The following is a 15,862-nucleotide window of genomic DNA, read 5'->3' on the forward strand; positions in this document are numbered from 1 at the left end:
TACGCTGGAGCACACCCTGGGTATGGTTGCAAGCACAGGCCACAACAAACATTACAGACCATTTGGAGTCTTCAAATAACCTGAGAAGCATGTTTTTGCAACGTGAGAAGACGTTGGAGGAGAGGCAGAACATGCCAACTTCACACGGGAAGGCTAGAGCCTGGATTCGAACCCTCAACTTCAGTACTATGAGGCAGAAGTGCGAACCACTCGCTCTCTGTGCCATAATTCATCAAAAAGAATAAACAATGACTTTTTTTTCTTTTTTTTTAAAGAATGCAATACAGCAAGGGCGGGGTCTGGTGCTCAATAAAATGCAAATGGCCTAATAAATATGGGAAAGGAATAAGGATAAAATAAGACAAGGAAACCTTTGTCTCACAGTAGAGAAATTCGCAATTTACAGCAGCAAACTTTTGCATGGAAGAAAGTCGAAAAACAAGTATTTGCATGCACAAAAATAAATCTAAAAAAGGAACCGTACACAGTACAGAGTGCAATATAAAACATAAGCAGTATGTATACCTGTAGATTATGAAGAAAGGATCGCAGTGAAACATCTTTAAGAATAATAAAATCAGTAATCAGTCAAGAGGATACATCCGCTGTGAAATTTTCCAACTTGAACTGACGCTGACACGCATGCGCGACCTCAAATGCCCCTCCCCTTTTTTTTCGTTATGACAAAGATTATTATCACAGATGGGTGATTGGCCCCTTAATATTTTTTTTCTTGTTGAATCCTCCGAAAGTCTTCAAAAATGCTGATCAACATTCAATATACATTTATATTACAAACAGGAGAATCCTAGAAAAAAGATGGAAGAGTACAATATATCATAAATCTGAGAATATGCGAATCTGTGGGTGCCGAACTGCGAGTATGCAGGTGTCGACTGCAGTTTAAATTGTAATATCCCCATTCACCACTAGTTGGTCGACAAGGCATAGTTGCACTTACACTGCCATATGATGTCAGTAGGCCTATTAATTTGTTGAATATTTAAAATGATATGCACAATAACGATAGTTCCTCAAAAATAGTGAATGTGTCCATTTTTGTTAGAAAAAAAATGTCCAAAATGGGTTCCTGCACTCAATTTTGGCTTGCTGTTTAGCAGTTTTGTGCCATCTTTGATTGGTCATTTTTGTTCAAGACGGCCGTTTGCACTGGGGGAATTATAATAATAATCACATTACATGGTTATCTTGTTTGCTTCAAGCCCTTTGTTGTTGAAAAATGAATTATGAAAATGTAATATATTAAGAACACGTATTTTTCTTGTATGTTGGTATTTTGTCCATATTTAAAATATTTTGTCATATATCTAGTTCGGAAGTGTGTGGTCCACACTAACACATGATAAAAAATTGTAGCCCCCGCTAGCATTTAAGTTACCCATTCCTGATTCACATTTATTCCTCAATCAGGTTTGCATGACTTACAAATTCTTTGTAACAAAATGCTAAATATGACAGTAAAGAGTACCAACGACAGCATGAAAAGGCAGACAGAACAACATTAAAAAAGTAGTTCCATCAAAGAAAAAGCTATCCGTGTCAAATGTCACTCATCCACCACGCCGAAGGCAGTGTGACGTCTTAACACCGGACCAATCGTTGGCCGGCGTTGTGCGGCGAGGGGCGTGAGATCAACCAGAGCAATGAAACAGCGGGGAGCGCAAATTGAAATGGCAAAACGTCCACGGACGCACTCGCTGGTGTGGAGGGGAGCGGAGCTGCTTGGTGTGAGGGACCTCGGTGAAAGTTGACGGCTGCTCGGATGGAATGCGTGTGCATCCGGCTCCCCTGAAGCCTTCCGGGCTCCCAACGAAGCGTCCCGGGCTCCCCTGAAGCCCGCGGGGCTCCGTGGGCCCTTCGCCGCCGGCCGCGCACAGTGCTCGTCGTCCGGCCACCGGCGCCGTCGTTCCTATGAGTGCGACGTCCAGTCCGCCGTTCGTGGTGATGCAGCGGCCACTCGGAAGCAGCTCCGCCTTCAGCATCGACTCTCTCATCGGGGGGCCTCCGCAGCCCAGTCCAGGACACTTCGTGTACACGGGCTACCCCATGTTCATGCCCTACCGCTCGGTGATGCTGCAACCGCCGCCGCCTCCGCCGCCGCCACCCGCTTCCCTGCAGCCGGCCGGACACCCACCGCACCTCCCGGCGTTGCAAGGCGGTTTTTGCTCCAGCCTAGCTCTCACCTCCACGCTCATGGCCTCGCTTCCTGGAGGATTCTCGCCCGGCCAGCACCACCAGGACGCTGGCCGGAAGCACGCAGAGGACACCAAGAGTTTGGCGCCAGTGTCAGCGAAAGAAGACGCCGAAACGTCGGTGCAAACAGCCGGAGGTACGACTGCAATCGGATTTTTTCTTTCTATGACTGAAAATTGGACGAGAAACGATTAAATAGGAATTTCAAATTTTGATTAGCTAATTTAGGCCAAATTATTTTCTGGAAGTATGCTGTATTATTATTATTATTGTTATCCATTATCGGACCTGCTTTCTGTTATTGTTATTATTATTATTATCATTCTTCTTCAGCGGTTCGGATCATGGATGGATGGTTATTATTGTTATTGCAGGGTGTTCAGTCATTCAGCTTGGGAACACCCTTAAAACTGCACTCAAGACAAGCCAGAACGTTGGGTTAAATTGACCCACCTTTGCGTTCTTTGGTATTTGGAGTCAATTTGGCCCAAGTATGGGAGCAGTATTAGCATTCATATTATTGACCCAGCATTTATACGAGTGTATAAAAATACGAGCGGCTGAATATTAACGTCATTCTTCAAATGTGTACATTCATGTTGGTGTCAGCGCGAGGACACGTGAGTCCGGACGAGTCCAAAGAGGATGACTGCGCTCGCAGAGACGAGAGTTTCTCGATGGACAGCGACGCTGACTACAGCTCGGACGACAACATGATGAGCTCCGCGGCGGCCGGGCTGGATGACGGCCTGCACCTTCACGCTTCTGCCGGCTCTGGCTCTGGCTCGGCCCCCCCGGGAGGCGGAGGAGGCGGTGGCGGCGGCGGCGGGGGTAAGAACCGGAGGCGACGGACCGCGTTCACCAGCGAGCAGCTCCTGGAGCTGGAGAAAGAGTTCCACTGCAAAAAGTACCTGTCGCTCACCGAGCGCTCCCAGATCGCGCATGCGCTCAAGCTGAGCGAGGTGCAGGTCAAGATCTGGTTCCAGAACCGGCGCGCCAAGTGGAAACGGGTCAAAGCTGGCAACGTCAACAACAAGTCCGGGGAACCGTCGCGGAACCCCAAGATTGTGGTTCCCATCCCGGTGCACGTGAGCCGCTTCGCAATAAGAAGTCAGCACCAACAGCTGGAGCAGAGCCGACCCTAGAACCCTCGAGAACCACTGCCGAGAACTGGCCTCTCTTCAGCGCACTTGGCACTTGTTTAATTCGCTCTCTTAAAAAAAAAATACAGGCCAAAGCTGGAAAGTCAAGAAATGTAACTGCATTTTTAAACAAGTGCAATAGGATCTAAATTAATTCATTGAAGACAAAAAGACAAACGACAATTATGTCCTCATTTAAGGGACAAAGTTTGGACGGGAAAAGGATGATGATGATGATGTCCATGATAACGAGACAAAAAAAGTAACCTAAACGTACCGAGGACGGAAGTGATTTTTTTTGTACGAGCCCCCCCCCCCCACACACACACAAAGACGCTGCTAGTTTATTTAAATCCAAGTGTGCTCAGTGACTTCCAGTGATTACGTGTCAATTAAAACAAAAAAACAATTAAAAAGAACAAGTCTCTTCCTTTTTTCTTTATTACATGGGAGTTTATTTTTAAACCGCATCCATTTCTTTGGACTCCAAAGTCGATCCTTTAGAAATGAAAGTCAACATTTAATAGCGAAAACCAGGGTGCCTAAGGCCCCAACCGTCGAGGCAAAAAATAATTTGACCATTTCACCACTCCGACAAGGAATTAAATAAACTTCCCTTACATTTACTACTTAATTTAAAACGTTCTACTAATTTACGAAGGAGGATGGCTTATTCTGTCTTTCCCTCCAGCAGCGGGAATGTGAAAACATATTCAGTCGTTTTCCACAAAAATACAGTTTGAAAAATAAAATTAAGGTGTAGGCCTATTTCTAGAATTATAAATTGACGTTCAGTAATTATAATTACATCGACTACCTAAATAAAATCTAAATACGTTCAATTAACAAACGAATATCAATATTATAAAGTGCTGACACATCGAGACAACGAACGATTTACTTCAATAGTAACAATAAACAAAGAAGCTTGTAAAGCTTGAAGGAAGCGACGGGGTACTCTCAGGGGCACGTGATACATCCCCCACTGTAATTATAATAAAATGTCATATAATAGGAGCTCGAACGGAAACACCAAAATAAAATGAAACCGAAAACTCGGAATATATTCAAGTCGTGAAAAACGAGGATCAAAATTAGAAGAACACGAAAGTTGAAGTCTTTCTCACTGACGTCAACTTCACGTACCCACGCACGCACGACGTTTGAGGTCGAATGTCTTATTTTTTTACGATGACAAGAACTCATTAAAGTATTGAAATAATTGAGGATTTTGGTTACAGGTAGTGTCAATACTGGTCAATGATTAATTGTAGTTCTCACTCAAGAGAATACGCTGTTACTTTCGCCACTATTTTCCGATTTTTGAATGAAATTACAAAATCTCAAGCGTAACTAGACGTTTTTAAAAAAGAAAAAAAATAAGTCAATCTAATTCCTTCACCAACTTATTTTACTTATAATTAGAATAATGTTGCTGATCTCCCACATGAACAAATTTCCTGTTGGTGTCACCTGTTGAGGATTTTTGTGAACGTGATGTCATATTGAATTGTGCTTGAGGGACACGTCACAGTCGGCTGAAAAAAATGCTAAATGAACTCAAAGGGATGCAGCTCATCCCGTCTAAATGTTTACGCATGAGGTCACCAACATAGTAGCTTGGGTCTGTTTCTAAAAACAGCTCCCAGGTGACGGGATATTGTGAATTCCTAGGACTGCTGTACGCTGCTAAAAAAAGGAGAAAAAAAAGTTGGGTGATGTCAAAATTTCAAGGCTAGATAAGATAACCTTTATTTGTCCCACACTGTTACAAACGTCGATAAAATTTTCACTTGAGTAATTCAACAAAATATTTTAAGTTTTGTTTATGCAAAAAATGGCTTTTCCGTATTGCACAAAAGATATGAGTTTACAGACGTAATTGCCCCTCGTATTGTCCCCCCAACATAGCATATAAGTAAAAACAATTCAGCAAATTGTTTTGAGTCAAACTTGCTTTCTTTACTGTGCTAACACTGTTTCCATAAATGTCATTAAGTTATATTTTCCAGTTGTTCCAACTTCATTGGCAGTTTTAGCCCCCCCCTCCCCAATAAAATGTTTTTTACAGTGTCGCAGTGAACATTTGAAAATATAAACACTTCCAGAGATTTATAGAAATAAAGTGTTGCACATCATCCGCTTTTGTTATCATTTATTCCGATTGAGAGAAATCATTGACACGATCAGTGACTTCACACGGATGCATATTATTAATCAGTATTATTCATTCATTCATCTTCCGTACCGCTTGATCCTCACAAGGGTCGCGGGGGTGGGGGGGGGGGGGGGGTGCGCTGGAGCCTATCCCAGCTGTCTCCGGGCAATAGGCGGGGAACACCCAGAATCGGTTGCCAGCCAATCTAATCAGTATTAATGACAGGTAATTTTGAGCAATGTTGCTGTCATTGTTGTTGTTGAGCGATGTTTTAGAAGTGTATATCAAACTGTTAGCTGTAGTAAAGTGAAATAACTCACTTTCTGTAAATTCGTCACATGAACACCTGCAGAGGACCGGTGCAGAGGATCCTGAATGCAGCACCAGTCAATCACATTTCTCACTTATAACCTGTTATCATCCGTCAGCATCAGTAGAAGTGTATTTAAAAACTTGTTTTATATCTTAAACAACCACACACACACACAACAAGGCCTTTGCTTATGTCCGCTTAGCTTAATGCTAACAAACAATACCGGTCCGCATTGTTTGGTAGCATTGCGGGCTAACCGATACCACCAGTGTCGCGGCAACGAAGAATTAAACACAAAGAGTGGACAATGTAGATCATTTAACTTTAACAATACTCACTGCAGGTCCATTTCCGTTATCCTCTTCGAAATAAACCGACCAATTATGACTGCAGGGCTGAGGACAATGTCCAAGTATAGATGTACAGTATGTCTGTTTCATACAGGTGCGGCAGTTGACTGGTTAGCACGTCCGCGTCACAGTGCAGAGGTGATGGGTTGGATCCGGATCCGACCTTCTTGTCAAGAGTATGCATGTTCTGTTCTCCCCGTGCCTGCGTGGCTTTTCTCAAGGTACTCCGGTTTCCTCCTACTTTCGAAAAACATGCATGGTAGGTGTGACTGAGTTGATCATCTATGTGTGCCCTGCGATTGGTTAACCTATCAACGACAGCTGAAATAGACTCCAGCACACCCGCGACCCGAGTGAGGATAAACTGTTCGGGAAATGGATGGAATTAATATATTGCCCCCAGGTTGCCAAGGGACTTAAACTAGGAGTACTGTAGCAGCAATATAAATTAATCAAGATGCAACCACTCTTTATTTATTTACATTTGGTTCAATCAAGTTATGACCACACTTATTTTCTACAGTAAAATATTAGAGTGCTATCATCCTTATTTGGCTGGCAACTAGTTCAGGGTGTACCCCACCTATTGCCCGAAGACAGCTGGGATGGGCTCTAAGCACGCACCGCGACCCTTATGAGGATAAGCTGATCAGAAAATGAATGGATGGAGATCCTTATAACTCGGGATGTTTAACACCACTTTTTTGGCAGACCAATACGAGTATTCACTCTATGTGCTCATCGATAAAGGGTACCGGTGATATTGGAAGTACTTTTGATGTTTAACATTTCATTTTAAACAATGATACATTGTGATAAAACCTATTTTTGACGCATATGAAGATTCACTGATGTGCAGGACAGCGCCAACTACGGATTGAGGAGGTTTTACTTCAGTGGTGTCCAAGTGCCATCATTGAGAGTCCCTATCCAGCCTGTTTTACAAGTTTCCTCTCGTCCAACACACCAGATTCGAAGGATCAGTTCATCAGCAAGCTATGCAGAAGCCTGATAATGATCCTGATCATTTGAATCTGATGTGTTGGGAGGAGGTAAGCATGTTAAACAGGCTGGACAGGGACTCTTGAGGACCGGACTTTGGCACCCCTGACTCGATAACAGATTTTCTTTGCCTTACGTATTGTGGCTGGTATTGGCAGTCCCCATGAGTGCCTTATTCTTATAAATAAGGTAATTAACAGCTCAATACCGATACTTGTTATTGGCACTTGTCCATCCATATTCAGAATTTTTTTTTGGGGTGAGATGTTAGCAAGAATTATACAAATGCAGTTTTTGCTTTAGTGGGCCAAAAACAAAAAAGGCAGACCAGATTTGGACCCCGGGCCGCAAGTTTCATACTTTCACTCGGCATAAATAGATCCCAAGTACTGTACTAGCTTTCTTCAAAGTTACAAAAATTTGCATTTAATCTCGAAGAATTGTTCGTTTGAAACATTTACTTTACTGCTGCAATATGATTAATAATTTAGTTCAATTTGAATAATTATTGAAGTATCTTTTTTGATTGTTTTTGTTTGGTAAAGTGGAGTTGCCAGGTAGTCCAGCTCAGTCCTTGGATTCTTCTGAAATTAAGTAGATGTTGCAGGTCCATTTTCAACCAGTCAATGAACATCATTCTGGTCTTTATTGAAAAGAGACACATGACAGTAGAAGTTTCTGTGTTATCTAACTGTACATCCAACTAAACAATAATTATTAGAACCACAAGAACATCAATAATGTGTCTGAACGAGAAATCAGAATACTAAAAACATGGATGGACTTGGAACGAGTTGGGAGGCAAGCTATACAAAATGCACACGTGAGAGGAGCAAACGGTGACATCACGGTTAGTGTTGCCGGCTTTTATCTGAGAGTTAGCTGCACTTCTCATGTTGGCCCATGTGAAAACTAATCCACACAAGCTTTTTTGTTTTTTCACTTATGCTGGCAGAGTAGAAGCATGTTCAGCATTTTAAAAAGCACACAGACAAAATGGAGGAAACTTCAAGCCAACTGGTAGCCATTAACCTTGTCTAGAATTAAAGTAAAAGCATCGCAAATAGCTTCAAGGCTACAAGCTAATGCTAAGTGAATTTAGTGCATTTTTTTGTCATAAATAAAATAGCATGAGAGAGAGAGAGAGATGTATATATGTATACATCTATATACATACATACATATACTGTATATACTGTGTGTGTATATATACTGTATATATATATATATATCTCGCACAAAATAAAAGTTATTTTTAGAGGAAATGATCGTGAGGGGCGAGGTTTACACGATCACAGATTGAGTGAAGGCAGGTGTGTTAAAACAAAGGCAAAGATCAAGGAGTGTCTAAGTGACTTTAGAGCGGGGTACACACACACACACACACACATACACACATTTATATATACGCACAGGTAATTGGGCCATTGTCTGTGATTCCTCTTGTCTCTCCTTTGCAACCTGCTGATGACACTAACCTCGGTGCCAACTTCCAGTTTGATGGCGACGTACAGTTGATAACTTGTTAGGGGTCATCTCACTCTCATGATGTCAAAATGTGAATGGGATGATTTTTTTTTTGACACAGGAAAACTTTTGGCCCATTCATGGATCAAAGACATTCAAAACTGGTATGTGTGTGCCCGGCTCAAGATCTACACAAACGTTGAGGGGAATTGGCAAACTGACAGAAGGTTAGCAGTCACAGGGTGAGGAAACACAGCTAACTAACAGCATATTCAGTCATATCATTGAGATATGCATGACTGTTTTGGTCATTAAACATACTTTGTAGCCCTCAATCATCCACTAATGCAGCCTTGCCATCTAGTGTTGGCATTTCTAATGTCAGACTTGACAATATGAAGCCAAAGTAGAGGCGAGTAAATAAATAAATAGTCTCCAGGTTGGAGGTTAAAGTTGAAGTTGTGGATAAATGAGCACCACCTTCAGTCTAGGAGTTGTCAGCGCATCTCAAGCAGGACCAGAACATTATTTTAAATTATTTACACACAAGAAAAAGCCCTTCCCAGCTTGAAGACGAAAGGACAGCAGGAGCTTACAATACAACATCCTGGTGTAAAAACACCTGAAGAAGTTAGATTCCCTTTTTGCTCCACCAGGAATGAGACAAACAATTGGACTCCCGCAGGAGCACGCAAACTCACTGTGAGTGTTAAAGCGACCGTGTGAAGAGACACTCAGCCTTTGTGAAAGTTGTTTTCATTGGGGGCGAGCTTCAAAATGACACGAAAGTAGTTAGCATTTCCTTCCCTTTGACGCATGGAAATTTCTGCTAAATCCGGAGCTATTTGGAAACAAACTCTGTACCTTCAAGGTAAGGTGGGGGAACGTCATTAGGGATTCCAATCAAGTCACTATTAATTGGGTGAAGCAAGTCATAAGTCAAGTCTTACAATCTGGTTCAGTCACAACATAAATTCGCACATTTGCTACTTTGTACTCCGTATCTGTACTCATTCGATGTACTAACACATTCCCACGTTCCAAAACATCATCCTCAATCCAAACGTAACAATCTTGGCATGCCCTGCGCATCATAGTATAGTTTTCTTTCCAAAACCAAACAAATGGCACATTAAACTGACAATGTAGATTTTCAAATGAAACAAGTTCAGTCTCGTGAATACCAAGTCAAAGTTGAGTGGAGTCCTTCACCCGTCCTAAAATTGCCAACTGAAGTCTAACTGGAGTCAAGTCACGTTACCAAAGTCCCCCCACTTCTACCTTCAAGATGGCGAAGCGGTCGTATTGGGAGGGCGCTTTGAGCTCATCTTCATCATGGAGATGTGTGTGCGAGACCACCACTTACACACTTCCCTGAGCCCGATCAAAAATTCCCTGTCAAGCAGTCCAAACAGAAAAAAATCAGAACATGCCAATGTCACCCCCTTAGATCGTTCACATATTTGTCACATTTAACACGGGTAAATTAGTTCACAGAAGTTTAAAAAAAAACTGGGGTGGTGCCACAACGCCATGCGGGCGACATGGGACTCGATGTGCTGCGTCGGCCGGGAGACGATATGCTTGGGCGGGGAAAGTGACGCTGGCTGCCTGAGAGCAAACTGGCCTGTAGTGTGTGAAGATAAGGATGACATCAGCCATCAAAAGTCTGAGGTGAAAGTGACCCGGTGCAGTACCCAGCATGCTTTGGGTACTCCCCACGCTCGTCGCCCAGTTCAACCAGTCTGGAATGTGAGGTGGGCGGAGTCACAGCAGGTAGTGAGCGGTTCCCAAAAAAAGGTCAACTCTTCTCCCAAGGAGGCCTCAAATGAAGGCGCTGCTGCCGGTGCTGCTGCAGCTGTTGTTGCGGTTGGCGTTGCGGCGCGATAGGTTGGGCGTGGCCATGAGCGGGTAACGTTCGTCCGGGCAGCCGTACTGGGCCAGCGTGTCCACGCATTCCTGGCTGTTGGCCTGCCGGGCGTACGCCAGGGCGCTGTTGCCGTGGGCGTCCCTCGCCATCAGATCCACACCGTACTGTGGAGAGGCAACACAAAAAAAGTTCGCATCTAAAACAAGAACAATATACAGTATTCAAAATGTGACCAGCGTCAAAATGTCATGGGAGAAAGTTAAAAAACGTAGCAAACCCTTTTTTTGAAAATAATAGAAAAAAAGCACTTTTAAATTATACTGCTCAATAATGATTACTGTATATATGTTTTATGTTCAATAAACAAACAAACAAACGGTTACATTTTTTGATCAAAGATGCAAGTCAACTTTTCTACATGTTTTGGTGTTGATTCCGAACCTACTCAATTTCTTTTTTGTCTAACACAGGGGTGTCAAACTCATTTCACATGGTGGGCCACATACGGCCTCGGTAGATGTCAAGTGGGCCGGACCATTAAAATGAAACCATACTTTGCTATAAATAACCAAAACAATATGTCTTTCCTTTGTTTTGGTACAAAGAAGCACAAGAACATTAGGAAAATGTTGAAATTTAATGAACATATCTTTTACAAAACATTTCACGAAGCACCTTACATTTCCTTCGACAAATGTGCAATTTACTTTTATCATTCACATATATGCATTGCAACTGATCCCACTGATTGTACAAACTTTAACAAGTAATTGGTATTGAAAAATACAGTAATGCACTTTAAGATTAAACGAGATTTATGAAGAAAATGATTTTTAAGCCATTTACACATGCATAAAAAATCTAAATGTAATCCTGCCTACACCTTTCAAACTAAGGAGAGTGCTATTAAATGTGTAAATGTGAGAGTGCTATTGATAGCGTCTGCTGTCATTGGTCTGTTTCAGTGACGGACTGAGGCTGCTGTTGTCTTCTTCTCTGATCAAAACAGTATCTCTTAGCGGATACTCAATGACTTGCACCTTATTAAAAATATTAATTCTGTGTCTTTTATGCATTTTTTTCACTTTTAAATTATCCTGCGGGCCTGATTGAACCTCCTTGCGGGCTGGTTCCGGCCCGCGGGCCGTATGTTTGACACCACTGGTCTAACACATCAGGTTTTCATAAAAAGAACATAATCATGCTAATAATATAATTAGTATTTCTGAATAAGGGCTTAGGTTGTGCAAAAGGTGGATTTCTTTTTCTGTAACGTCATCTCTGGAAATGGGAACGCATTGTAAAATCTGTATTACCGCAAGCTTTTGCAGAAACTTAAAAACAAAACATAAAAATATCTCCAAAACCTGGTGTCCTAGAAAGAAAGGAAATTAAGATAAGATAAGATATCCTTTATTAGTCCCACACTGGGGAAATTTACAGCCTCCAGCAGCAAGAATGTAGGCAGAAAGAAGAAGAAAAAACAAACAAACACCGTCCAATTAAGTGCAATATAAATACAAAATGGATAAATCGCAGTGCTATTTACAGTTGTTTTCCACATCATTCAATTATTAAATATTATTGTTGCTATTTTTTATTCAGCAGCCTGACAGCAGTTGGTAGGAACGAGCGTCTGTATCTCTCCTTCTTGCAGCGCGGGTGTAACAGTCTCTGGCTGAAGGAGCTACCTAGTGCTGTCAGGGCGGGCTGGAGAGGGTGAGAAATTAGAGTAAAAAAAAAAAAAAAAAAGCACACCTAAAGCCACTGATTTGAATTTATTGACCATGTTATTTGATCTTGTTATGAATGTATTATATATAAATATTTTATAATAATAATAATAGGAATTTAAAAAATGTTACATTTACGGGACACATCTAACGTGGCTCTCACTCCACTTAGTATGAAGTTCCATGTCAGGCTGGTTAAGTGATGGTATTCGAGTATTTTTCAAGTCAGAGTACGAGGGCCGACATAGCGATTGGTAGTGATGCATCCCTACTATTAGCTACTAGACATGAATACAGAAAAAAAGAAACTGTTCAACACTTTTTTTTTTAAATTGGAGATGCAAGTAAACTTTTTGAGGTGAATTTTGTGTGCTAATTCTAAATCTGCCCTCATTTTCTCTCGAGCACATCAGGTTTTTATGATAATAATGAAGATGATAACAATAAAATAATATGTAATGCAGTAAAATATTTAGTTATATTTACAAATTCGGGGTTAGGTTCAGCAACAGGTGGATTTTCTTTTTCTGAAACGTGGTATTGTTCAAGTTTTTATAGGTTTAACCATGCCTCTCGCCCCAAACTCAGCTGGGATGGGTTGTAGCTCACCCGAAGAAGGATAAGTGCTTTCGAAAACGTATATATGCATGACGCGTTACCCAGATGAGAAGCTGAGTGATGACCACGTTGCCTTTGCGGCTGCCCAGGTGCAGTGCGTTGCGTCCGTCCCCTTCGCCGCACGTCTCGTTGACCTGCTGCCTGGAGCCGTGCGCCAGCAGCAACACGACGGCACGCACGTCCTCCTCCACCGTCGCGCGCAGCAGCTGCTGGCCAAGCGACAACTCGGCGCACGGCAACGACGCCAAAAACACACGCTGCTCATACTTGGCCCGGATCCAGCGCTCGCGTTCCTCCCTGCCAAGACACAGCGGGAGACGACACAACAACATGACGCCTGGGTTCACATGTGGCACGGCGCTCTTTACCACCAAATGTCATTTCCCCAGCGCCTAAAATAAGACACAAGGAACGTGGACAGTTTGTTCCCAATCCAGTTCCATCAACTGTGGCCGTATTTAATCCGGTTGCGATTATCTGCCCAAATCCGACCATGTAAACAGCCACTCATTCTGACCCATGGGATTAGTGCGAGGGCGGGGCGGGGAAAACATTGAGCTACCCCCAAAGTATTCCCCTTGAAGAAAACATGTCCTGGCCGGAAGATGGAAGGGGACACAAAAGTGTTGAACTCTGAAGTCCATGACCATCATGTGAAGAAAATACGTCCGGCAATGTAACACTACAATTGCAATTTTGTTCTCAGATGGCGGTGTTGGGATTATCATTGCTTGTCATCATGAGAATATTACACTGGTTAGCATATTTTTACAATGTTTCTTTTTTTTTTTAAATCAGAGATGCAAGGCAAGTTTTCTAGATTCAGAATTTGCTCTTGTTTTTTTCTCTAGGGCATCAATCAGGTTTACAAAACAATGATAATAATATAATGTAATATAACAATACACTCCAAAATATTTATGCATTAAGAGTTAGGTTCAGCAACAGGTGGTTTTTTCCCCTCAGTTGTAAATTAGAATGCACGGCAAAATCCGTTTTGGCGCAAGCTCTTATAAGTCAAACTTAAAAACAAATTTAAAAAAAAGAACATTTTTCAGAATCCTGATGGAAAAAAAGGCAAGACAAAAGGTCTGCTCTGAATTGGCTCTGTATAAATAAAACTACCATAACCTGATTAATCAATTTATTATATGTGCTGAGGTGACAATGTGGGACATGAATGAGACAAGCAATTCAAGAGTGTGTGGGAACTGGCCACAATCTCATTAACTTCCTGGAGACGAGCAATAGCGGCTAGCATCACGGAATGTCCTGGAGTCTTTCTCTTCCGGACCAGGAAGGTCGGCTACGAGAGCACGGCCCGTGACCCTCGGACAAAGCCCGGGGGTGTCGCTCAGCGTGTGTGCGCGCACGGCGGGATGCCGACCTTCTGTCTCCGAGATAGGAAATCAAGGCCACTGGACCCAGGAAACGCATGCCTTCCTCCCCCACTACCCCGGTTGCTAAGACTCTGAGTCTGTGTGTGTGTGTGTGTGTGTGTGTGTGTGTGTGTGTGTGTGTGTGTGTGTGTGTGTGTGCTCGTGTACACAGTGACTCCATCATTACTAACTAACGAGTCTTGAAAATCACATAGCTCTCGACAGTGGAGAGGCTAATTGCACTAATTAACCACAGTGTGTGTGCGTGTTTATATGTCTGCGTGTATCTTGTGAATGCGGAGCCTCATATTTCTGTGTGCTAATATGTGTCTCTTTTCACATCCCATTAGGCAGGGCGCTGTTTTCCTGCACTCAGGCATGCTGGGTAGATAATTAAACATGAGTATGGGTGAGAAGGCATACATGCACACACACACAAACCCAGAGGGGTAAAGTGTGTGTGTGTAATTTAATGATATATATTAAAAAATAAAAATAAAAAAAGAGAGAGAGAGAAAAAACAGCACCCAGAGGATATAACCCCTCATTTCATGCGTTTACTGCATCTCTCCCAAGTCTGGACTGTCTAATGAATCTCAATTAAGTCTCTTTTTTGTCACAGACTGACTTTGACTATTTTCTTTCTTTTTTTTTTGATACATGGTCCACTCCCAGTCTGCACCTGTTGACTGACAGCTTTGTCACCTCAGTGCAAGTGGACTGAGGTCTGCTGAGGGCGAGTGAGTCCATCCCGGTGTTTTGGGGAGCCACCCTGGGCCCACTGAGATTTTCAGATTTCCTGTTCCTCACATTGTGTGCGTGTGTGTGTGTGCGTGTTTGTGTGTCAGTGTTCCTTCTGAGCACTTCCTTTGTCTGGGTGTTTACATGGGCGAGCGCACACGCACACACACACACACACACAAACACACACGGGCCAGGTGCCATTTGGCTGCTGCCTCGGTACGATTCAAGGGGTCATCTATTCATCCATCCATCCATCCATTTCCCGAACCGCTTGATCCTCACTAGGGTCGCGGGGGGTGCTGGAGCCTATCCCAGCCGTCTCCGGGCAGTAGGCGGGGGACACCCTGAATCAGTTGCCAGCCAATCGCAGGGCACACAGAGACGAACAACCATCCACGCCCACACTCACACCTAGGGACAATTTAGAGCATCCAATCAGCCTGCCATGCATGTTTTCGGAATGTGGGAGGAAACCGGAGCACCCGGAGAAAACCCACGCAGGCCCGGGGAGAACATGCAAACTCCACACAGGGAGGCCGGAGCTGGAATCGAACCCAGTACCTCTGTACTGTAAAGCCGACGAGCTAACCACTGGACTACCGGGCCGCGGGTCATCTATTCATGACCCTCAAAAACACACTGATAATTACACCCAGCTAATTAGCATAATGACACACAAAATTGATTTAACACCAATTTAACTGATGTTTGCAACATGGGAAGTCCAGATGTGAATATTTGCAATTTCAGCATTCTTTTGTCTGAAAATTTCTATCAATTAGTGATTGGGTTATAAGTATTACTTTCCAATTAAATATTGATTAGTAATTTTAACGATTCATTTTTTGTATTGAATGGTACAAGAAATACAG

General features: G+C 42.8%; 2 protein-coding genes across 4 annotated transcripts in view; one reads left to right on the plus strand and one right to left on the minus strand.

Moving 5' to 3' along the window:
* The first annotated feature begins 1,706 nt into the window (after positions 1 to 1,706).
* Positions 1,707 to 5,494, plus strand: gbx2 (gastrulation brain homeobox 2). Its single transcript, XM_086118254.1, has 2 exons — positions 1,707 to 2,350; positions 2,824 to 5,494. Exons 1-2 carry the CDS (start codon positions 1,933 to 1,935, stop codon positions 3,357 to 3,359), a joined length of 954 nt encoding a protein of 317 aa, XP_085974380.1. The 5' UTR covers positions 1,707 to 1,932; the 3' UTR covers positions 3,360 to 5,494.
* A 2,312-nt stretch (positions 5,495 to 7,806) lies between these two features.
* The window catches only part of agap1 (ArfGAP with GTPase domain, ankyrin repeat and PH domain 1), a 70,147-nt gene continuing 62,091 nt past the window's right edge, over positions 7,807 to 15,862 (minus strand). For all 3 annotated transcript variants that reach the window (XM_086118242.1, XM_086118233.1, XM_086118225.1), the window contains 2 exons: positions 12,909 to 13,164; positions 7,807 to 10,680 (listed from right to left, as the gene is read on the minus strand). In XM_086118242.1, the coding sequence (XP_085974368.1) occupies positions 10,471 to 10,680; positions 12,909 to 13,164 (466 nt within the window). In that variant the 3' untranslated portion in view covers positions 7,807 to 10,470. The remainder of the gene's footprint in view (positions 10,681 to 12,908; positions 13,165 to 15,862) is intronic.

Source organism: Hippocampus guttulatus, chromosome 1 (genome assembly GCF_054856545.1).
Source record: "Hippocampus guttulatus isolate MCC_2025c chromosome 1, RoL_Hgut_1.0, whole genome shotgun sequence".
Classification (NCBI taxonomy): domain Eukaryota; kingdom Metazoa; phylum Chordata; class Actinopteri; order Syngnathiformes; family Syngnathidae; genus Hippocampus; species Hippocampus guttulatus.